The 23118-nt window shown below is 42.6% G+C and overlaps 3 protein-coding genes across 8 annotated transcripts in view; 1 reads left to right on the forward strand and 2 right to left on the reverse strand.

The window, feature by feature from the left end:
- Positions 1-6443, reverse strand: part of arhgap22 (Rho GTPase activating protein 22) — a 13594-nt gene extending 7151 nt beyond the window's left edge. Inside the window, exons 1-3 of one of the 2 annotated variants that reach the window (XM_053875956.1) lie at positions 6327-6443; positions 6143-6226; positions 959-1155 (exon numbers count right to left, since the gene is read on the reverse strand). In XM_053875956.1, coding sequence (XP_053731931.1) covers positions 959-1155; positions 6143-6224 — 279 coding nt within the window. In that variant the 5' untranslated portion in view covers positions 6225-6226; positions 6327-6443. Of the gene's footprint in view, positions 1-958; positions 1156-5041; positions 6108-6142; positions 6227-6326 lie in introns of those variants that run through there. The other variant, XM_053875957.1, reaches the window with a different exon arrangement.
- Positions 6444-7013: 570 nt separating this feature from the next.
- Positions 7014-11174, reverse strand: si:ch211-223a10.1 (putative ZDHHC-type palmitoyltransferase 6). 2 transcript variants are annotated; one of them, XM_053875330.1, is made up of 10 exons: positions 10921-11174; positions 10257-10392; positions 10084-10194; positions 9871-10003; positions 9421-9599; positions 9277-9350; positions 9053-9215; positions 8871-8953; positions 8594-8784; positions 7014-7866 (listed from the first exon to the last, which is right to left on the reverse strand). In XM_053875330.1, the coding sequence occupies exons 1-10, from the start codon at positions 11039-11041 to the stop codon at positions 7378-7380; spliced, it is 1680 nt and encodes a 559-aa protein (XP_053731305.1). In that variant the 5' UTR covers positions 11042-11174; the 3' UTR covers positions 7014-7377. The 2 variants fall into 2 exon arrangements, with proteins under 2 accessions (XP_053731305.1, XP_053731304.1); XM_053875329.1 differs by having other exon boundaries at positions 8871-9215.
- Positions 11175-11216: 42 nt separating this feature from the next.
- Positions 11217-23118, forward strand: part of wdfy4 (WDFY family member 4) — a 37068-nt gene continuing 25166 nt past the window's right edge. For 2 of the 4 annotated variants that reach the window (XM_053874868.1, XM_053874869.1), the window contains exons 1-20: positions 12780-12996; positions 13688-13945; positions 14678-14789; positions 15192-15316; positions 15380-15508; positions 16444-16633; positions 16808-16997; positions 17084-17244; positions 18620-18852; positions 18943-19082; positions 19164-19294; positions 19373-19471; positions 19929-20119; positions 20949-21619; positions 21711-21801; positions 21971-22185; positions 22267-22340; positions 22412-22622; positions 22718-22794; positions 22869-23087. In XM_053874868.1, the coding sequence (XP_053730843.1) occupies positions 12976-12996; positions 13688-13945; positions 14678-14789; positions 15192-15316; positions 15380-15508; positions 16444-16633; positions 16808-16997; positions 17084-17244; positions 18620-18852; positions 18943-19082; positions 19164-19294; positions 19373-19471; positions 19929-20119; positions 20949-21619; positions 21711-21801; positions 21971-22185; positions 22267-22340; positions 22412-22622; positions 22718-22794; positions 22869-23087 (3538 nt within the window). In that variant the 5' untranslated portion in view covers positions 12780-12975. Of the gene's footprint in view, positions 11646-12779; positions 12997-13687; positions 13946-14677; positions 14790-15191; positions 15317-15379; positions 15509-16443; positions 16634-16807; positions 16998-17083; positions 17245-18619; positions 18853-18942; positions 19083-19163; positions 19295-19372; positions 19472-19928; positions 20120-20948; positions 21620-21710; positions 21802-21970; positions 22186-22266; positions 22341-22411; positions 22623-22717; positions 22795-22868; positions 23088-23118 lie in introns of those variants that run through there. The other 2 variants (XM_053874866.1, XM_053874867.1) reach the window with 2 other exon arrangements.

Consider the following 23118-nt stretch of genomic DNA (forward strand, 5'->3'; position numbering starts at 1 on the left):
TTTTCCTTCCCTTGCAACACGTAGCACATGTCTTCAAGCCTCATGACAAATAATACAAGTCTTTGTCAGCTCAAGTGGCAGGTCTATAGTCCATAATGTGTATATAGAAAAATGTGCTTTTTTTTCAACCCAGCATGTTTTAACTCCTCATACTGTTTTGTACTAAAGACCGAGACCAAGGATAAACTAAATGCAAAATACAGAATCCCAAGTCTATCAGTTTATAGTCTGTTCTGTCCTCAGTTTGGTCTTGGTCTTGACTCGGTCTCGGGCTGTCAAAGTCTTGGTCTTGGACTTGGTCTTGACTTGGATTAGGGGCTCTCGACTACAACACCATGAATTATACTTTTCAGGTGTCTCACAATTCTGTTTAAAATGTCCTTTTTTATTGATTATTGACACAACATTATATTTTCCCAAGACATTCCGAGAATTTTGGGTTTTTTTATCTGTGTGCCACAGTCCACAAAATTTCAAGATATAAAGGCTCAATATAATGAATCTATATAATGTGTGGGCTTCGCTGTCTCACAATAAGACAAATCTCATATTCTACGTTCTATGCAATATTGTATAGTGTGAAAACATACATCTCCATAAGGCAGTGCTTCTCAATTATTTTCTGTTGCGCCCCACCTTGGACGGAGTAAATGTTTTGCATCCCCCAACTCTCCGTCGCCTCTGTAAATGGTATCATTTGTCTATAACATTTTTATAAGTACACCTCATAAAGCTGTATCATTGTTAACTTTAAAGAAAAAAAAGAAAGTAATATAGATCAACTTACAATACAGAATTACTTTGTTAACATTGTTTTTGTCTGTAACAGAAAAGACTTAAAGCATATCAATTTGCTTGAAATAAAAATTTTAAAAAATCACGAGTGAATGTGCAATTACGCTTTATTCTAGTATGGCAAAAAAAAGTACGTCCCGTATGAGTGTTTGGTGCGACATACCTGGGCCTTGGTCTCATCCTGATCCTTGTAAAAGTAGAGGGCTTCAGTCCGCAAGACAAACCATCGAAGTTGCCAGTTCTTCATGATGCTCCGCTGTCTCTTCAGCCAACCAGCCTTCAGAGCTTTCTCCTGGTCCAAAGGTGAGCAGGGCCTTGAGACCCGGGACAGTTCCCCCAGCACCATGCTCTTGGACCTTGCTGGGATATAAAAAAAGGATGCTGTCAGATCTCTTTATCACGATGATTTAGACTAGATTAGATTAGATTAGTGCGTCTTTATAAGTATCACAGTGGGGAAATTCAACATGTCTCAGCAGCCAATGACAACAAAGACACCGACACACATCAAAGACATTAAAGGTGCACAACAACATCAACGATGTCCACAAAGCTTCAGTAAAAAAAAAGAAAAGTTATCAAACAACACAAGACAAATGAATACCCATAATATAAAAACAAGTATGACAAAATATAATGTAAGTAAAGATAAGTAAATAGCTAATACATAGCTATACAATGATAAATTATGTAAATAATAAAATGTATAAATAGATAATGAATAAACAAATAATGGTCATTAATCAGATTTTACTGCTGTACAACCCGACAGCACTGGGCAGAAAGGAAAAGAAAATTTACAATGCATTATTGACAGGAGTCCCACCGACCAGTTTGACCTCACATTCAGATTCACACTTAAGAATCAGCTTCCATTTTGTAGCCTCTTCTACAATAAATCAATACTTTTCATTGTGTGCGGTGGATTATACAGCAGGCGCTATCTGTGCGGTGCTTGTGTTTGGGATCAGATTGGCTTTAACTGTTGCCAACTGATGGCAAGCATTGATTCCATTCTATCAACCTCTCCCTGCAGGAGGCCTGCAGCAGGAGCTACGAAAGCGGGACCATCCCCGGGGATCGGTGTGGAGGTGCAGGCCGTGAGACAAACAGAAGGACGAGGGAAAGGCCAGGAGAAAGAAATCGATGGCAGCTCTTCATGCTAATTGCGTCTTGCATTCTGCTGAGGACAGCAGGACAGGTAACTGGGAGATCCAGGGCCGAATCAAACTACTGTTTTCTATAATGTCAGTGTCGCCAATGGATTCATCAGCTGTATTTCATTTTCTAATGTAAACCCCACGTCGATCTTATGATGGCTGGCAACAAATTATTAAAGATTCTTAAAATAAAACAAAGGATTTTCTGTGGCCGACGGGGGTATTTTTTACTGAGCGTGCAGTTCCACTGAAATTGCAGATCCGGTTCTGATGCTGTGTGAGTGATGCAGGATAAAAGGCTAAGAGCTGGGAATCTAATCAGAGGAGCACCATTACAGTAAATGAGGGATGGCAAGCACATGGCTGGCGAAACTGCACCGATATCTCCGGGTTTCTGAAGGATACTGAGGAGCTGCCGCTCCTCCCCATCATTTTTTATGATCAGACTTTAACTGCTGCAAAGCAAAAGACAAGGACTGCCAGGGGAGAGTGAAACCACTGGCCTGTATTCAACACGCATCACGACGACTTCTTCATATTCACTTGAGCCTGGGCGTTGTGCAAAGTTCTTAATTTCCATTTGCAAGTGTGAAAAATACAGTATCTTTGTAAGGCAGGGGTCGGAATCATGGGGAACCTCACGATGCAACGAAATGTGATGCGATGCGATGCGATGCGATGCGACGCCATGCCACGCCATGCCACGCCATGCCACGCCATGCCACGCCATGCCACGCCATGCCACGCCATGCCACGCCATGCGATGCGACGCCATGCCATGCCATGCCATGCCATGCCATGCCATGCCATGCCATGCCACGCCATGCGATGCGATGCGACGCCATGCGACGCCATGCCATGCCATGCCATGCCATGCCATGCAATGAAATGCGATGCGATGCGATGCGATGCGATGCGATGCGATGCGATGCGATGCCATGCCATGCCATGCCATGCGACGCCATGCCATGCCATGCCATGCCATGCCATGCCATGCAATGAAATGCAATGAAATGCAATGAAATGCGATGCGATGCGATGCGATGCGATGCGATGCGATGCACGATACACAGTCCATGTCCAATATTATAACAACGCTGAAATACTACAGCAGCACTGCAATAATCAATATAGTTCAAGGTAAGTTGTATGTCAATACACCACAATATATGTCAACTAGTGAAATAACGAAAGTTGTCAATAGATACCACATATCGCTACAATACTACATGACTAAGGGATTCGGGTTTTTTTTTTGTGGCATCATACAAAATGATGTAGACAGTCGAATGTCTGCCAGTGGCTAGCTTTAGCTTTCAATCAACAGCAAGCAGAAAGTGACCTTGGCTAGTAGGGATATCTTGAAGGTTCACATTTTAAATCTTCAAGGCATTTATTGTCAAATGTGGGATTTATTAATTTATTATCTGCAATTTTGTGTCAGTTTACACTGAATTTTATTACACTGAAACACTGAACAAAAAGTGCCTTTTTCCAACACTGACTGTAAGCGGTGCAGGATACTGTATCACATAAACTGGTTGAGGTTCTTGGAGTAATGAACCTGCAGCAGAACCGTTTTCCTTTTCTGTTCTCTGCAATACTGAAATCTGTCTCCAACATCAACAAAGAACGTTTGTGTTTACATATCGACTAAATCAAGAAGAATTGATGGACAGATCATCATATCTTTCATCTGTCTGCCAGACCGGGGACCATTCCCTCGACATATATTTTGGTTTACAATTCACTCATAATACAATCGCGGTTCTGTATTCAATTTAATATTCGCTTCAATATTTGAACATGAACAGTAGTTCGGCCAAGATCATAACAATTTGAGACGCTGCATAACTAACTCAAATCCCGCGTTTGATCACTGATCTGATCCAAGACAAACTGCTGCATGTGAAAACTAATATGGACAGATACACGGCTCCTAAACCAACAACTGACTTAGAGTCTCTCTTTTCAGAAAACCATGAATTAGATGAGCCAGGGGTCACCATCGACTTTGTGGAACTGAACAATACAAACAAGAGTCGATTTAAATGATATCAACGCAAAATGAAAATAGTTGTTTATGTCCTTCATTCACAGTTAGTCTTTGATATCTTTTTTCCCAAAACCTGGTAGAATCATGGGGTGCAACATTTAACCATTACATTAAATATGACCACCGAGCTTCCCATTCTTCACAGCTAGACTGTTTAATTTCATCTCCATTGCAGCATAGCACTTCCATCTTTCTGATGACCTCAACTGTCTATTGTGCTTCCTGTTTGCCCTTCACTGTGGCACCAGCTCCACTGGTGGCTTGTACTTCGCTCAGTAGAAGCACAGAAATGTGTCAGAGTAGAACCAAGTACAGAATAGGATGCGGGTGGACTTTGACGTTATCAAATGGTGTGGTCATCGGTGAGAAAAAGTATCGCTTCATAGCCTGATAGTAAATACCGTAAACAAATAGTAGTGCGGGTCTCCGTGCTCCTGCAGCAGCATGTCTGGTTGTCTAGCAACCAGTGGGTATTAGAAGCCCAGCAAGTAATTATTCCACAGCTTCCACATTCATTCGGTCGCCGTGCATGTGTCGTCCGGCGCTCACATGCAGGTTTTACACACGCTTTAGAGGAACTATGTTTGACAGTCAGCTGTTGGGATTTGGAAGGGAGGAGCGCTTGGCATTCCTCCCGTCCTCGGCTGCGACTGGGCCACCTGCTCAGAAGCTGGAGCTAATTGAGACGTGGTCAGGTGTCAAGGCGTCAGCGACGCCGGGAATGTTCCCTTCGCCATGTTTACTACAAGTGTCATCGTTACTATAGGATGGTACAGGAGGGTGTAGTCAAGACATTACATCACCCCAACAGTGGAGGGTGTTAACTCTCGACCAGACAAAGCTGCTACACGTGAGTCGTCTGGAGGATGGTCCGAGCAGTTACACACCAATCTGATATGTTGCTGTGGATGTTAATAAAAGCTGTGACACCAGAAGAGAGGCTCTGGAAAGCAGACGGACAGTGATGGACAGATGCACCGCAGAGACAAAAAGAGTATGGAAAATAAGTAATAAGAGGGGGCTGTCTTACCCCGGCGTGCCTGCTTTATCTTGGGGCTCAGCATGGTGAGCGATGCTGTGCTGCTGCCTCTCAGAGAGACCTGACTGCATCCATGGGCTCACACACACACACTTACACACACACACAGACACACGCAGTCCTACAGCTCGTGCTGCTGCCTCGCCCTGTTACTCCTCATCTTCCTCCAGCATCCTCCACTCCCAGTCTGACCCCCAGTCTCCATCTGATTCACACACACATCCGCGCACACTCTTAAAAGCACTTAACCTCGCACACTCCCCTTCCTCCCCTCCTTCGTCTCACGCTTCCTTTCTGCCCCACCGGCCCGGCGTGCCGTTGTTCTCACATATTTAAAGCCCGGCCCACTCCCTCTCTCTCGCTCTCTCTCTCGCTCTTTCTCTCCCTGTCATCTGTCTCTCTGCCTTCTGCCGCACAATCAGTATCAATTTCTCACTGTCTATAAATATTCTGGCTCAGGCTCTGTCTTGTCACCGATTTCTTCCCCCAGTTGCCTCACCACTCTCACACACACACGTCCTCCAGATATGTGCTTTCAGATGTTTGATCACAGTCTCTTGTGAATGCGATGCAGAAGCCCATTTATAAACATCGGTTAATAATAGCGTGGCTGCTTTTCATTTTATTTTTTAAACTACACAACTGAACATTTTTATATTTTTTTCCTTGTGTATTATATTCAAATGACACCAAGTAAAATCTGTAGCTAAATATAATTCAACAGCAGGTTTTTGAAAAAGCCTTCTATAGATACTCCACAACACTGTTTATTCAAAATAAAAAGCAATCATCCCATAATGCCGCCAGACTGAAAAAATCAACAACTAATAAACTGTATCAAATCTGTCTACAGATAAAACAAAAGTGATTCTGAAATTTAAAAACTTATACTATCACACTTCACTGAATATTCACAACAACAAAAACACATATTTTCAAATTCTTATTTTAGTTTAGTTTTTGAGTGTTCCTTCTGTTTCCAGACAAAATAATGTCTGGCAACCGGAGATGAAAACCATCTTTTTATCATTTTAATTTGAAGACTATTTCATCCTAAGAAAGAACAAGGTGATATCCAATGTCTAGTGTTACCTGCTCCTTGTTGCCGTGACCTGTTTTCCCTGGCTGGTTTCCGTAACAATGAATCCTCCTGCTGTGTGACTGCTGGAACCATTTCTGCAGCAACAGCAACACACAGTTGACTTTACGTCCTACACAAAGGCACTATAGAACTCTCAGCTCACTTAATTGATAATTACAAATGACATTCACATACCCAAAGTGAAATGGCCGGTACGGTTGTCATAACAACACAGCCATGACGGTCACCGGCGGAATGCAGATGAGAGCCTGTTCAGGAGAGTGAAGCCAGATTTACTAGTCATGTCTTCAAAAAAAAAAAGTCAAACGACAGCTTTAGTTTCAGACATAGTCTCAAAGAATCGTCATCGGCGAATGAGTCACAACGCTCGTCTTTCTCGCCGCTTGCTCAGGAAGCATGGAAAGAGAAGTGAAAACTGCTGAAAGCTGAAATTCTTGGTTTACAGAGTTGCTCTTTTTTTAATTACTGTATATTGCCATTTGTGGTTTGAAAGTCAACTTAATCTCGATAATGAATAATACATTTATTAGTTAATTTTGATTATTTCTTATTTTAAAGAGAATATATGTTGCTTATTTACATTATTTTTTAAGAGTCACACAAAAAAACACTTTTTATGTGTTTTACAACACTTATAAAAGCATTGTAAGCTCTTATTTCTCCATAAATATCATTCAGTGAAGCAAACATTTTTGTTGATGATTCAGATTTCTCTTCTCAAAAATGACTCTGATGCATCCTTGAGAATCTTCGCAAGACTGACGAGGTCAAAGGTCATTATCCTAACCCTAAATGTTTACCCAAGTACACGTACAAGTACTGATGGACAAAATTACAACTACTAGTTTCTTGACTCTGAGGACATTTTTGTCACGTCACAGTTTTATTTGTTCAACAGTAGCATCATTGTTACAATAGTTGGGGCGTACAGTAAGTCGAACAGTGCAAGCTCAGTGCAGTGCTACAAATGTAAGTGTGTAGAAGCCCAGTACACGTTTAGCACACTCAGTAGACAAAAATACTCTCATATGGTGTATAAAAGCTTCATCTGAACACTGAACAACTTCCTTGTTGAAGGACATTCAAATGAAAAGGTGACAGCAAGGCCACTTGAAACTAGATAGTCGTTTTGGTAACAATCTACTCTAGAGCAACAGATAGCACAGTGTTACATTGACGCACGACATGATCATGGCAGTAACTGCATTGAAGGAAAAGATACAATTTAAATGTCAATTGCAGTTTTTTCCTCTCTTGTTTGCCCACGGCCCACTCGCCTCCGCCCTTCCAGGAGGAAGGACAGAACCGCCACCCAGCGCTGCATTATTGGCTTCTGTCTCACAGTCATCTCACAGTGCCTGAAGTAAGTGGTGGTTTCCATGGCGATCGCATCAAACTGCTCGGTAAGTAGCCACACCTCCCACAAGAGGGTCATCCCATTCATGAGAGCCATGATGACGACCCAGAATTCCTCCGCCAACATCGGTAAGCACGAGGCCAAGCTATGGCTGTTGGCCGGCATCCTGTCGTACAGGTAGCTTGTCGTCATGGTAACAAAGAGAAGATGAGCGATCACCATGGAGATGATGAAGCAGAGGAAGCGACGGTGGTTGTCCCGCCCGATGCACTGGTTGAGGAACAGGCAGTGATGGTCGTAGTCTCTGATGCAGACGTCACACAGCTTGCAGTGTTTCGTGAAATCTGGCTGGAATAACTGCGAAGGATTAAAGTAGTGGTCAACCACTAGAAAAATTAATTATTGAATTGTTATTATTATTGAAAATTGATTTCTTTATAGGTCCCATTTACCGTGCTGAAACCAGGAACTTTGAACTCATGCATGTTAAATCTTCTGGCTTCAGCGTTTTACTCTTAATCTGTTTCATCAATGTATTGCATTACTACATACATGAAGAGCGAGAAAAGCACTGAGACAGCACATACCTCTGCCAAGGAGCTCAGTTCACATGACGGTATTCAAACACAGCACACAATCAGATCAATAGAACATGAAGTCTGTTGGCTCAGGGCTCCCAGCCAAGCTGCCAACGCTTCAGTGTCATTACCGCCGCCACCACCAGGTGCTTAGGTGGCATTTGTGAGTTTTGTAAGGTCTGAAACTCTAAAACATGTCATCAAATGAACCACATATTTTCTTGTCACAGTCAGATGCGAGTTGACAAATGCTAGTGATTCAATTGTATGCTGTGTTTATTTGTCTATTTTTTCATTCTTTTTGCAATGAACATACAAACGGCAAAACCTTCTCGCAGCCACCACAATCGAATCAGTTCCATGCACAACTTTTGAGTGACGCTGTTTACAAACCGACTCACACCGAGGAATTTTTGCTATAGAGGTAAGAATATTTTTTGCCGTGCAATGGACTTGTAACCTGATCGGGCTCCTCCCCACTGAAGAAACACTCTGCGTCTTCTCACCTCACAATACGGACAAAATCTATGTGGGCTCTCATTTTTCTCCACCAGGTCAGCGATACAGGAGAAGCGAGGGTCAGCATTTGTGCTGTTGAGGGTCCCAGGGTCCTGAGTCAGAATCTTGAAGAACAAAGCGAACACCAGCATGAAGTGGACCATGCACACCTGGACCAGAGCACTTTTGGGCCACACACTTTCAGACAGTCAAGGTATAACGTTTTTTCGTCAGGTACTTTTTCACTGTAAACTTCCCGCGTCCTGATGGTGGGGTAAAGGATATTAGGCATCAGTTTTCCATAGAAGCAAAGCACCGAGTGGAACATTCCAGCGAGGAGGGTTCCCAGGTAGACAGGATTGGGTAACCTGGAAGAAGGACAGCAGCTGCTTTCTGAATGGAAAGATACAACAGGCACTAAAGTACATGTCCCCTGACTGCTGTTGTCAACGTGAAGTTGGTCAAACCTCTGGTACGTGGTCATACGGTGGTACTGTGTGAAGATGCTACTCGCCAGCCAGGGGAAGAGGAGGCCACAGATCAGTCCACCGTAGCCTCCCAACATGGCAGCTATCAGCAGAATAGCAGCTCCACTTAGGCTGGGGAACAACAGGGTCCAGTAGTACAAGACTGGCGACAGCACAAAACATTAGTCATTATTATTATCCATGCAGGTGTCTGTTCAAGTTACCGTGAGACTCTCTGGGCTTGTGTTGACTTGGCTCGCTCACGTACTGATTCAATAGTTTGGTAAGTTGCTGATGTCTGGAAACATACAGAGAAGACTGTAATATGGGGATTTTGCTCAGCTTGTTTTCAGAAACAGCAGACTCACCTAAATGTCTTCCCTTGCTTGCAAAGGTCCAGAGGCGTGAGGCCGCTGTGGTTCTTCTGGTGGAGCAACCCGCAGCCCGAGCTCTGCAGCAGCGTCCAGCACACCTCAACCCCGCCTCGCTCCGCTGCAACGTGAAGCGCTGTCGCCCCCTGCTGGTCGATCGCATCCACAGCGCATCTCTGAAACAGAAATCGGCTTTACATTTGACCCAGAATCATCAGGAATTGTGGAAGGTTAGTTGGAGGAAGCGAGTAAAAAAAAGTAAGGAATCAATGAAATAGAACAATTGAGGTCAGTTGAATCGGATGTGCATACTAATATGCATTGGCAGTATCAAATCATTATCACTCATAAAATCATCGTGTGTATTTGGGTTGGTCCCCGTAGCCCTCTTACCAAAAAGAGTATTATGGAGTAATTCCAAATATCAAACATGTAAATTGATCATGCCTGGTCTTTCAGCAGGTATCGCACCACCTCTGTGTTGCCGGTGGAAGCAGCCAGGTGAAGGGGCGTCACCTGATACTGGTCTGTGTCCGTAAAGCGGAACATTCCAGTCTCCCACAGGTAGTGCACAGCGACTCTGGGAAACAGAACACCAAGTCACTGCAGGCTTGAATAATTAGTGCCGCATAAACACAGTTGGTGATTTCCTCCACTTACATGCTGCCTCCAGTGACGGCGTGATGCAGGGATGTCTTGCCCTGCAGGTCAATGATGCGCAGGTCAGCCCCGTACTGCATCATTTTGTGAATGATGTAGATGTTTCCTTGTCTAGAGATGAGAAACACACTGTCACCGTTTACACTCCAATGACGTGTCATTTGTAAGAATACCTGCAGGCGAAATGGAAAGCGGTCTGTCCTGCATCGCACGTCAGGTTGGGGTCAGCGGCATTACACAGGAAGAGGTCAACAAGGGTACGATTGCCATGTAGAGCAGCGAAGTGGAGTGGAGTGAAACCACCCCAGCCTGGATGAGAATGGGAAAAAGTTTTAAAATAGGTCATGATTTTATTCAAGTCAGAGATTAAGCCACATATTTGCAGTAATTTGAAGTGCTTGCTTTAAGTGAATACCAATTTCCTGTCTCAATAAAATCATGATCTTAATTTGGTTTTTTTTTTTCTGAAACACTTGTACGCAGTCAGTAAGTTAGTTTTGCAAGTTAGTTTTGCAAATTAAAGCTTAAAATTTTTTTTTTATTGTAACACTTTTATCATGACGTAAGTCTAATATCTAACAAATATCTCATCTAATATCAAACAAAAAATGTTAAAATAGCTATAAAATTGAAAACAATAAAATAAATATTATAATAATATATACTTAGTGAGGCGTTACTTTATAAATTAGATCAACAAAATTGGACATAATTCCTCTGAATTTAACAGCATCGTGTGATAGGTCAAACGTAATAGCTCGTCAGAAACTGTAATAACGCACATGCAATATATTGATTCATAGATATTTTAATGTTGTTCTCTTATTGTTCTCTTACCTTTCTGCTTGAGCACCGCTCGGTCGTTTTTGATATAGTGTAAACACTGATCTACAGTTCCTCTCTGTATACAGTCGAATATGTCTCCTCCACCAGACGAGCATGCAGACATCTGGAGCATAATCAAAGCCTTACAGAAACCACCGGGTCGAAGGGAACAAAGTCAAAGTCAGTGGTCTCTGCCTACATCATGTAAAATTAAAACAGCGGTCATATTTGACCGATGCTATATTTTTGTGCAGCGCTGACTGACAGAGACCACGCCCGGGACATGCTATTGGCTGCAGCAACACACGTGGACAGTGACGTTTCCATGGCGCTTGAATATGACAGGAAGTGAAGTTGGAAGTGACATCACCAACAGTTGCACCGATTCAGGAATGAGGCAGAAAGAAGGGTTTGCGTTCTGTCACCGGGCGTTAATGGAGGAGTGGTTTAAGAGGGGGGTGGTTATAACAAATAAGATGAGTAAATGGAGGCCTGAGCCGTTTTTAGTAGCTACACGGGCTAAATTAATATAGCGACCTCTAGTGGTTATAGTGGTTTTTAGTGGAATAATTGATCTGAAAAGCAGATTTCCCTTGCTACGTCCTGGTGAAACAGCCACAAACAGCCATATTTGGATGTTAATCTTTTTATATCTCTCTTTATTTTTGCTTTGCAGTTTCCCCTCCCATACATTTTGGGGCTAAAAAGTCAACACCTGCATGTAATGAAGCAAATAGGTAAGAGCCGTCCATTGAATTATCGTAACATTCGAAACTCATCCCGGTTTCTTGCTCCAAAATGAGACACAATGATGTTTACATTTGGTTCTAATGAGGTGGTTGTTGACGCTTCTACAGCGGCAGGTAGAGAATTTAATGGGTCCAAATGATCAACACACACAGTAGTTGAAGTGAATGTAGAGCACTGAACAACTAGCTCCGGTCTCTCCCTGACAAATTGCGTTACCATTTTTTGTATGCTGTATTTCTCAATTTTACTGAATTAAGAAGCAGATCATCACACAGCAGTTCTATTAAATGTTATCATTTAGCAGTTCTTAATTGTTGTCGCATTTCGGCTACGTGTTGTATTTGTGCAATGAATTCGTTCAATGTCTGGGAGAAACACACTTATATTAAAAAAAAAACATATATTTTTTTAATACATAGGAAATGTACCCCAACACACACTGTCTTGTTTCAGGATTCCACTTATCCTCAGCGCTTTGTTATTTTTCCAGACCAAAATACGATGAAATTCTTATTTTAAGCAAAGTGATTTAGGTATTTATTTCCGCTTTAATATTAAGGTTTTTAGAAAACGTTGGTACTTAAAATGTGACCCAAGCTCAACTATCTCTGCTCGGTCAGTTTCCAATATAAAATGGTGACCTCAGACAATATCCACAAGATGGCGCTGTTTGGCTATGTTTGCCAGGGTGACATAAAGACAAACTTTTGACACACGCTTGTCAAGTTGAACATTAACCCGAGGGGAATGTGAAGAATGCCATGTTGTCCCAAGAGGTTTTGAAATTCATTTAGAATGAAAAGTTTACACTTGGTTCTCATAGTTATTTAGGAACGGGTCTATGATAAATCTGTTTCTGTGAAACACCAATTCAGTACCACAGAACTAAGCAGCTGCCATAAATATGCAGGCAAATGTTTTCTTATTTTAGTTGTCATCAAATGCTGCTGGTGTATACACAACTGTGATTCACGCCTGTCTGACAGCACTCACTCTATAAAAAGCTGTGCTCTTGACTGAGCAGCAGTGGGAGGGCCCCATATAACCAGCCAAACAACAGTTTTCACTTCTCCTTCTGTAAGGAAGTTAGAAAGCACATGACCCAGACCAGCTGACATGCGTTACTGTTCAAAGTTCGTTCTAGTAGCAGCAGATTAGACGGAGGCGGGGAGTCTAACAGAAGGGTCTGCTCAGTGCTTGTCATGTCTTTTCAGGCCACTACTTGCCTTTTTTCTTAAACGGGAACATGGACAGGCGGCTGGACTAATACCTCAAATTTGATTGTGTTTTCTCAAGGCCTGGAAGGGAAGCACCTACATGGCTGTCTCACAAAAGCAGGTAACTGATGTGGGCACTATTTGTGTGGTCTATATTTGAAATGTGAATCACACATGTGAGCAGCACTCCTCCTGGTGATTTGTTTTAAGTTAATGTGGTTGCAACTTCAATAGAGTGTGTGGGACCAAACCATGCTCCAACCACGTACATAAAGGAACCTGTGTTGGCGTTAAACCTCAGCTCTATAAAAAGTTGTTGCAATCAATTCTAAAAGAAATCCAGCACATATGTTTGCATCTCAACATTTTTTTTGGATTCAATGCCCATTACAGTAGTAACACAACTTTGACCTTTTCATTTTCAAACAGGCTCTGATAATTAATGTGAAGCGCCAACATATTTAGGTTGTTCCTTGTTTTCACATCCAGCCAAAGTGGTGTTTTTAACTGAGCCGTAAAATGTTGGATTGAATCGAATCGGCTGCAAATTCAGTCCGAGACCTGGTCACTTAAAACCCCTTCATTATCTAAAAGATGAGATTCACACAGATTATGTTCTTCCAATTCTTATAGTTGGGCATCTGCAGCATCACGCTTGATGCCACATTATGGTTGATGCCCCTCTCACAAGTGGCACATGACTATCAGAGGTCCGCTTATCAGTCTGGTGGTTTCTCTGCATAGATGTGTGAGAAGGGGTGGGTGTCGAGGTTCAGCATGAAGACTTGGTCTCTCTTTGTCATTCATGCCAGGTCCAAACATCCAAAAAAGAAAGGATCAACAAAGAAACAGGAGAGCTGAGTGCATCTGGTGAGGTGTCTGTCTCACTGGATCTGAAGGTGGTGAACGTGGAGGGGTCTCGAAGTGACCCCCAGCCCTTGGAAATACTCCAAGAACTACTGAGGGAACTAGACATCCACAAGTGCTCAACTCCAGACCATGACACGGAACATGACATTGCACGGCAGAGAGAAGCTCTTCTCGTGGAAGCCCTTTCTGTCCTTGTTCAGGTAAAAAGCTGAATTATTCAAATTCTCAACATGATATTCTGCTATGAATATAGTTTTAGATGTCCCTGTCATAGCTTTTCTCTTTCATACTTGTGTCATCATTCTCTCTGACCTCACTCTGTGACGTCGCTGTGTGCCTTCCATTGCTTGGACCTAGCGCTGCAGATGTAATCGCTTCTTTGTGCATGTTTGTGTGGCACATGACCAGAACACAAGGTCTTACTTCACAACAGCCAACTCAGTGAAATTGGATATCCGCTTATGGAAGAGAAAGTAGTGCCAACAGGCGTCTATTATTTATAACATGCACTAGACAAATCTGTGGAATCATGCAAGCACAGTGAAACCTGCAACATCAGGATGCACATGTTACATTAATAATAATTAATATGTTAATTTTCCTATATTGTGCAGGGCATATTTATTCATGACAGTTTTTTATGATAGACACTCAGCTTTGTTGATTGAGAAGAAGGTGTAAGTTAGAGAAAAATAAAGCCAAGACAGCATATTTTCTATGTCAAATGAAGCTAATATTTGGGCTGTTTAAACTCGTCAGTTCTCTCCAGGTTATTCACAAAATATTATCGAGAATTACTAACATTACTCCTCATATGTACCGTCATTGATTGCCCTGCTTGTATCATACCTCTCAATTGGGTGGAATGTAGACTGAAGCAGGTTGTTTTGGTGAGAGGGTATTAACTTTTCATCCATCTTCTGTGGTTGCAGGTCGGAGCAGAATATGACAGGCTTGATCAGGCAGATGTTGAAGGCCTTGCAGTTCTAATCGCAGACTCTGTTGTCTTTAACATCCACAGTAGACTGGGAGAGCGACCTGCAGGTACGGCCTCTGATGACTCTGTTTATGCACTTCCCCTTTAGACATGTTGATTTCCCTGGCAGAAAATCAAATTACCCAAAATGTTATGCATGACTGTAAGGCTGCCTTTTAACTGTTCCTCTTGTGAGTCTGTGATTTGTTGTGTTTCTGCCTGGTTGTTCCATGTCTTAATGATGTTCGCTGTGGTTATGTTTTATGGATCTAGAGGTGTCCCATGATATTGGCGGTCAAGAGTAGAAGACAACAAAGCGCTGTGTACTAAAAAATGTCAGATTCATTTGGTTACATAAGTGACTGGAATTTGTCTCTCTCACATGAGAAGTAATATAGATGCATAAGCAATGAAGGAGATTTCTTTTTATGTAACATAAGCAGAAGAATAACAGACAGGTCTCATTTCAGAGGTCGCTCGCGACGAGGTGGTTAACTTCTTCCGGAAGTCGGATGAGAGCTCGAATTTGGGAGTGGAAGATGATCTAGGATGGCTGCTCTTGAAATCTCTTTTGCTGCTGACAGCGGGTAGTTCTGTGAGTAAAGTGAATTCATCAAATTCAGTTTCCAACTGTCTCATTGCAATTCACTGTCTGCAGGACATTTTGACAGTGTTGAACCCAGGTCTCCCTGCAACTCTGGGCAAATGTTTGTACCTGCTGGTGTGCATTCCTGCGAAGACGGAGAAGTTAACACTTGAGGAGACATTTCAGGAGCTGCTTACTCAGGTACTTTAAATTAGATCATTCTGTTTTGGTCGTTCTCAGATAAACCATTTGTTGTTAGCAATGCATATGTCTTTGTATCTACCCTGATTCTATTCTCATCCCTTGTGACAAATTTATCAAACTTAAAGACAGATCATTGTTTCCTCAGTTCCAGGTGACACTTGTAACAATGAGGCCCTATTTTTGTCTGACTGACTCTGGTTCAGTCATCCCACTTCTTACTGTCATCACAACTGACAGTCAATGATGCAAAGCTGACAAGGAAGTAGGCTTGCAAAAGAACACCACCCTTTTCAAACAAAAAGTAGGACAAAAATAGCCGTTTACCTAGTTGAGGTATTTTGGCGTAGAGAGATTTAAAATCCTGTGATCAAGTCAGCAATTTCGTGCACTATTTGTTTTTGAGTAAATTATTGCTATTTACATTTTGTCTTCTTTAGATTGCAATGGCTGATACAGCTTCTGAGAAGTACGGTGCAGCATCATTTTGTTAAAGAAACAGATCTTGAGTCATAAATCTGTTGACTGAATCTTGTGGGGCTTTGCATTTTACCACTTGTCTGCAGGTGTTGTTATTTGAGAAACAATGATACTAACTGATTTTATGTTTTCACCTCAAGCTCCTTCTGAGAAAAACACATAAAGAACTTTAATTTGTTAACCAATCGTGCTTGTAGTTGCCACAATATGCTGGAGGTTAGTTTTAAAATGAGCTCATGCTTTCAGTCTGGAAATCTAATCCTGTATATGGATGACCATTTGTGGGTTAGCATACTTGTGTGCGGTGCTTCTACATGAGGGATCTCTACAGTACCTGTCCATATTTAATTAAGATGGATCCTAGCTTGTTAAATCAGCATTAGGAAATTCTCTAAATATTTTATCCCTCCTTTCATTTTTCTTTGTGTTTGTTTTTCTCTCTCACTCCTTTGTAGGTCCTCGTCCAGCTTTGCAGGCTGCCTGAGCTTGTGGAAAACCTTGTTGAGACTCAAGAAGTTCAGTGTCTGATCATAGGTCTCACCTCGCTTTGGGATCAAACCAGTCACTCATGGAGGCATCAAGCGTCACGCGTTCTCAGGGCAATTTCTGCTGCAGGAACCAGCAACATTACTCCAACACTGCTAGGTAAAATGACTTTAGATTTCTCCTGTCCAATAAAATAGGACTGCCTTAATAAACCGTGTAGACAGAATCAGAGTATCACACCACTCCTACCTCAACCACTTGCAAACTGCAACTGATCAATCAATATTTCAATAATATTTATTCTCCAATTCTGCTCCTCGTTCTCCTTTCCAGGCAAAAACTGCATTCGTATCTGTATTCAGAATCTGCTGCACATTCGTGCAGAGGTTTCGGGTCCACTTCTGTCTGAGGTAGCAGTGGCAGTCTTCAGCTTCATCAGAGACACCTACAAGCTCAGTCCTGACCTCTTCAACGAGTTCGACTCACACAATGGCTACCAGGCTCTTGAGAGTATTCTGAAGTGGTACGAGTAGATATCTGGTTTGTGATTAAAACCTATATCGTGTGATTTCAAATTTTGCTTCTTTCCAATGCTTCTGTAATCTTAAGTTGCAAAGACGGCGTTCCTGCTGACCAGTTCCAGCCTGTGGAGGAGCTGCTGGCGCTCATCGCGTCTTTCACCACTTTTGGAAAGTCCGAGCTGAAAGTGGCTCTTTGTATCAGCAATCCTCAACCTCCAGGGTTTAAATTTGATTCTCCACTCACTAAAGGTGCGTTAAAGTTGCATGTGAAACCAGTGCAGCTGAATGAACAGGCTTTGGAGCCGTAGAATTGATCAAACAAACCTCACTATCTCTCATCCTTTTTTTGACTTCAGATGGCTGAATACACAGATATCAGTTGCTCAGGATTATTTTCACAACTATAAAAGAGCTATGCGAAAGGTTTATAACACCCCCAAATGTGCATGTTTTTGTATCAGTATATATTTGTTTTTCAAGTGTAGCTTTGCTTTTCATCCTGTTTCTCTACGTATGTACAGTCAGATCTCAATTTAAAAAATAAGGTCAAACCGAAACGATTCAATGAAAAAGACTAGTGAGTCAATCCAACTGAAGTTGTCACACACTGTGCCTGAGGTCCACCATGCAGACCTGAAACATGACCACATGGTGCCCATTTGCCTTTTACAACTTCAGCCACTTGTTTTGATGATTCCCCTGCACATCTCGACTCACCACTGCCCCCACCTGTACCCCACTGAGGTGTGCACATCCATCAGCTTAACAGGAAGCTGAGATGATTATGTCCGGGATGATGAAGTGGAGGCTTCCTCTATAACTCTGTTAGGATGCCCCACATCCATTCACCACTGGCCTACAGCAAGCAGCCATCTATCATCAACACATACACACCTCAATCCAGCAACGTCTGCTATAGACACACATTCACAGGCCCTACAGCACACACAAACACACACGCTATCTATCACCTCATGGAGTAGATCTCTCTCCAACGGTGGGAGGCTGTTTGCTGCTGATCTTATTTGGAATGATGCGATTTGGACAAAATGTGGAAATGAATCTGATTACTAACCAGGTACGTTTTCATTCAGGGCGAGAAAACGGGTGTCTATTGGATCGCAGTTCTTCTCTGCACATATGTTGACAATGACACAAACAAACTCCATCAAACCATCTATCTGCATAGCTGTAACTCAATCAGCTGAAAATATACATCACATTTCTAATGTCGTACGTTTTTTTAACATATTGCTATCCCCTTTAAATAAAATTACTCTTGAACCCCACTGTAGAAATAAGTAAATTAGGTTAAATTTGTTGTCGAACTGTTGTTCTTTTCCTCATTTGTCCTTTAGATTATCTGGTTTTGCTCTTGTGCTGCTCTCCCCACCGTATTAAGATTCTACTATATTTTCTGCATGTGACTAATCTGCCATAGAGCGGGTGCAGGGATGAAGCTTTAGCACTAGCTAATGCCAAACGTGTCCCTGAACTCGATCATGAACAGCTTTTAACCATCACCTGTGTTTGATGACTGAAAATAGTGCATTTGATTCCCTGTCAAAGGATACTGTGAGAAGCTCAACAAGAAACAAGTCGGTCATGTCTCGTTCTTCTTCAGGCTCCTCAGTGAAGAATCTCCCTGCCTTCAACCTGCTGCAGAACCTGTTGTTAAGCTCCCAAGATTCGCCGCTCTGCTGCCAGATCCTCCGTAATGTGCAGACGATATGGGAGTGGGACACAGCCAACTTCTTCCTGTTGGAGTGGACCGTCCAGACCATGTCACAGCTCACTGCCTGTATTTGGATTAAACCTCCACCTGTACAAAGATTCTACTTTTCCATGCTCGAAATGGTACATATGTAATTACTCTTTTGTATTCTTTACTTTTTTTATTTTGGGTTTAATCTGCATGTTCAGTTGGATAATGAGTCTTCCATGTAGATCATATTGAAGCTGAACTACATTCCCCATGAAACACTGCGGGCTGTCCTTGGTCTCCTGAAGCAGACCTGGTCAGGGAATCTGATTTCAGGCCTGAGTGGAGTTGAGTTTGGGGTGTTGGCCCTTCAATTTTTATACAGGTGTGTTGGTATTGAAAAGTAATCATTCATTCTTTAAAAACAATTATTTTGTCAGTTGTTTTAACTCTGCTTCTGTTGCAGGCTAACTCTTCACAGTGGTCTGGTAGCTGAGGTTCTGACTGACTGGGGTCTGCTGGAGTTGGTGCTTGGAGAGTTGCGAAGGAGAGCGAAGATCCTCAGGAAGGCTAGAGTGACTTCTGCCCCTCTTCACTGTAGGAGCCGAAGCAGTTATTGACACCTGTTCAGCAGATAACTAGCTTCACCTCACATTCCATCTTTCTGTCCAACAGGCTTACAACAAGTTCATTTGCAGGATGGCGAGCAACAGCTCACCATATGTATGCTTCAAGTCGTGTCGACACTGACGCTGCGGTCCATCAAGAGCACTGGTACTCATTATTTGTGAATATTTAGACATAAATGAGATGTGTTTGTCAACATCAGGGTTTCAAGTTCAAGTCTTGATTCCCAGTCATAACCAATTGGGTCTTATTAAACATAGACAAAATAATTGTCAAGTAAAAGCTGTTAGCGTCTTGCAGAGTGGAAGAGTGGAAGGAGAATTTTGCATAGTTTTTGTTACTTGGCAGAGACAAAGTTGAATGCTGCAAGGAAACCAAGGAGAAGTGAAACCATTCATGTTTATCCCGAAGAGCACACACATGTATTTATAAATCAGGAAAGATCACTGCAATATGCCACTGTACTAGTGTTTATTTATTCCGACTGATTTCTGTTCTGTAAAGCAGCCTTTTCTTAGAATATCATTTCTGCATGTAGCTGTATATCATTGTCCAACAGAACTTGTGCTGTGGTGCTGTATTTGAATTTTTTCTCTTGTTGCAGTTGTTGTGCGAGAGCGTGGCATGGTTCCGTACATCAAGATCTTTCTGGATGCAGATCAGTACCGAAGACTCGCTCTGAGCATTTTGGAACAGCTAGCGGAGATAAACCCAGACGAGTTTATGAGCACTGCCATTGGAGCCCTGTGCTCTTCTACACAGCAGGAGCTCAGTTTGAAACAAGATCTTTTGAAGGTATTCAAATGTCGCCAACCTCGACATGAAACATTCAGACCCCAGTAGAACAATGTAGTCCTCAGTCCACATCATAACAAATGGTAATGCACTTACGACCTAATGAGCCAGTGAATTTATTTTCTCAACACGTGTGACGCTGATGACATTACAGACAAATGCAGATTGATTTTCTAAAACAGGTTTAGGTGTTAACTCAGGACCAATTGGATTAGGGCAGGCAGCATTGTGCAGCCTGAAGATTACCACCTCTATCAGATCAGCCAAGGCGACAGAGATCTGATTAAGTCTAACGTAGTTACACACCAAGTGCATGTGTCCGTTTTTTAAAGATGGCAACAACAAGAGCACTTGCTTGCTTGTGCTTTCACCTACTTGTGTTTCCATTTTTGCTTATGTGCATGTGCAGCCGTGAGCTGTGTTGCTTGTGTGTGGGGTTTTCGTGCTAACGCGGTTAAAGCAAGTGGCAATCAGATTGGGTACGACCTGTGTTGGCAAGTGTTGCGAGCCATTGTGATTACTCCAGTTTCAGTTAATCACATTTCCTCCCTTACACATTACCTTCCTGATGGATTAGCTGTGTAAATTTAATAAATCTAATTCAATTTTTTCACCTGCAAAAAGTAGTTACCAGAAATGATTTATGATATATCATATGTTTGATCCATTTTTCATCACAGCGGTTTAATTGACTGGAGATTTACGCGCTGCATTTCGTGTTTGTGTTTTTCCAAAGACATTTCAATCTAGTTTTTTTCTTACTGCCTTTCACGGCAGATTCAGACGTTCCAGCACAGAGACAATAACGCTGCTTTATTTTGTGTGTCAGTCTGTTTTGAAGGTGTTGGAGAATCCAAACAGTTGGGATGCTTTCAGACGAGCCGGGGGATTTGCTGGTCTGCTCTCTCTGGTGGTTGATATGGAAGGAGCTCTGGCCGACCCTCCCATTGATGAAGTGTGGAAGTGCCATGGACATGAAGCTCTGTTGGACCTCCTCCTCCTCACCCTCCACATCTTAGCTGTAGCTGTCCATCACCACACTGTCAACGCTCACCATTTTCAAACTGGCGGCTTCTATGAAAAACTTGCTGAAGCTCTGCATCAAGTGGGCTGTTTCCACTCTGAAGGGCTCAGTAAGTGGGCTGAAGAAGAACGCTGTTTTTCCAGTCACCAAGAAGGGCAAATATCCTCAGGAAAAAGCTTTGATCAGTTTGTGGATTTGGCGGAAGCTTCGAAAAGCCAATCCCCCAGCGGTGATGACGCCCACCCAGAACTTCCACAAACTCTTCGGACATGCATCAGGCTACTCTCCTACCTCGACCAGTTTGCCACTGGCATGTACTCCACACACAATTTTACCTACGTCCAAGAGACTGAAGGGTGTGACGGAAATAAAGAGAAACCAACTGGATTAGCAGGAAATGACCATGTTTACTCCTATTATCCTGCACGACAGTCGTCTGTGAGCATGTCCTCAGGCAGCTCAGAGACTCCGTACAGGTGAGAAGTCACCCATGTACAGTATGAAGATGTCCAAGCAAGCCTTTTACCTATTTATGGTTGCAAATGTCTTTTGCTTGATCATCGCTAGGTTCACCTGCGATCATGTGGTACTCCATCCAGGGGCACTCAGGGTTTTTGTGACCCTCCTTCCAGTCGTATTTACAACAGATGACCCTCTGGTATTTAAAGTTTTAATACAATTACCAGGTTGACTTTGGTTGTTGACAGTGCCATTTAATTAAAAATCTTATTTAGAATTTTGATTCCCAAATGATACAGCAGTACAGCAGCAGTACCTCAGAGATATACTGTAAAATCATCCTGACATTATCTTGTCTGCCTCACAAGCTTTCCATGGAGGTCCAGTTGTCCTTGGCAAACCACATTCTGGCTGTGGTCAGATCTGAGAGGAACCGCCAGATCATGTGCGAGGGGGGCCTAATTCCCACTCTCCTGCTGCGCTGTAGACGCATGTTGCTCATGCAGGACCATCCGTTACATCTTCCTGTTACATGCATCCTGGAAAAACTTTCTTCCCAGGCCATTACTCCTGCAGACTTCAGGTCAAGAAAAATTCTGTTTATGGCCTTCAGAATATGTCAAGATGTTTGAAGCTGTATTTGATGTGAATTTTTCTACTGCAGAAAGTTCTTGTGTCTTGGGGAACCTCTCTTGTGTTCCATGGAGAATGCTCCCACGCCACCAGTACCTGATCAAGGTTTTACAAGTCCTTATTTCTTTAATTTTTATAGTGATGATGATTCTATCCGGTTTTATTGTTTCTGTCAGCTAAAACAACAGAGGCCAACCCCGCACCAGGCCCCAAAAGACTGAAGCGAACGATCAGTCTTCTGCGCAACGAGTCCTCTGTGGGTCGATCCTTTCCTCCCCACCAACTCATCAGTCTGGTGTCTATGACATCACCACGCTCGTTCAGATCACACCGTGTCTCCTCTTCACCTGCTTTTGTGGAGTTTGACATGAGTGAGAGCGGATATGGGTGAGTTCTTCCATACCTGTTGGATCAAAGTAAATTTTTGCCCCAAATTTTTGAATCATTTCTGAATATTCATTTATTCAACACTTTTGCTTCAGTTGTCTTTTCCTTCCTACTGTGGCCACGGTGAAAGGAGTTTCTGCTGACTCAATCCCAACAGGTGGCATTGGAGGAGGTAAATTAACATTCTTTCAAGTGAGATGTTCATTAGTAAACTAATAGATGTTTAAACACTCTGTGTTGTGTTAGACTGCAGGGGCTTTCCTCCCACGGCAGGTCTGACGTTCTCCTGCTGGTTCCAGATCAGTAGGTTCAGTTCTGCCTGTGATTCTCACCCTATCCGGTTGCTGACAATCGTGCGCCACATGTCCCGAACTGAGCAGCAGTACGTCTGTCTGTCCATCTCCTTCTCGGCCTGCGATGGGTGCTTGGTCATCTCCACAGAAGAGGAGGCATTTACATACCTTGGTAAGGATGATGTCATCTTGAACTTTACACC

The sequence above is a fragment of the Synchiropus splendidus genome, chromosome 9, assembly GCF_027744825.2.
Source record: "Synchiropus splendidus isolate RoL2022-P1 chromosome 9, RoL_Sspl_1.0, whole genome shotgun sequence".
NCBI classification, from domain to species: domain Eukaryota; kingdom Metazoa; phylum Chordata; class Actinopteri; order Syngnathiformes; family Callionymidae; genus Synchiropus; species Synchiropus splendidus.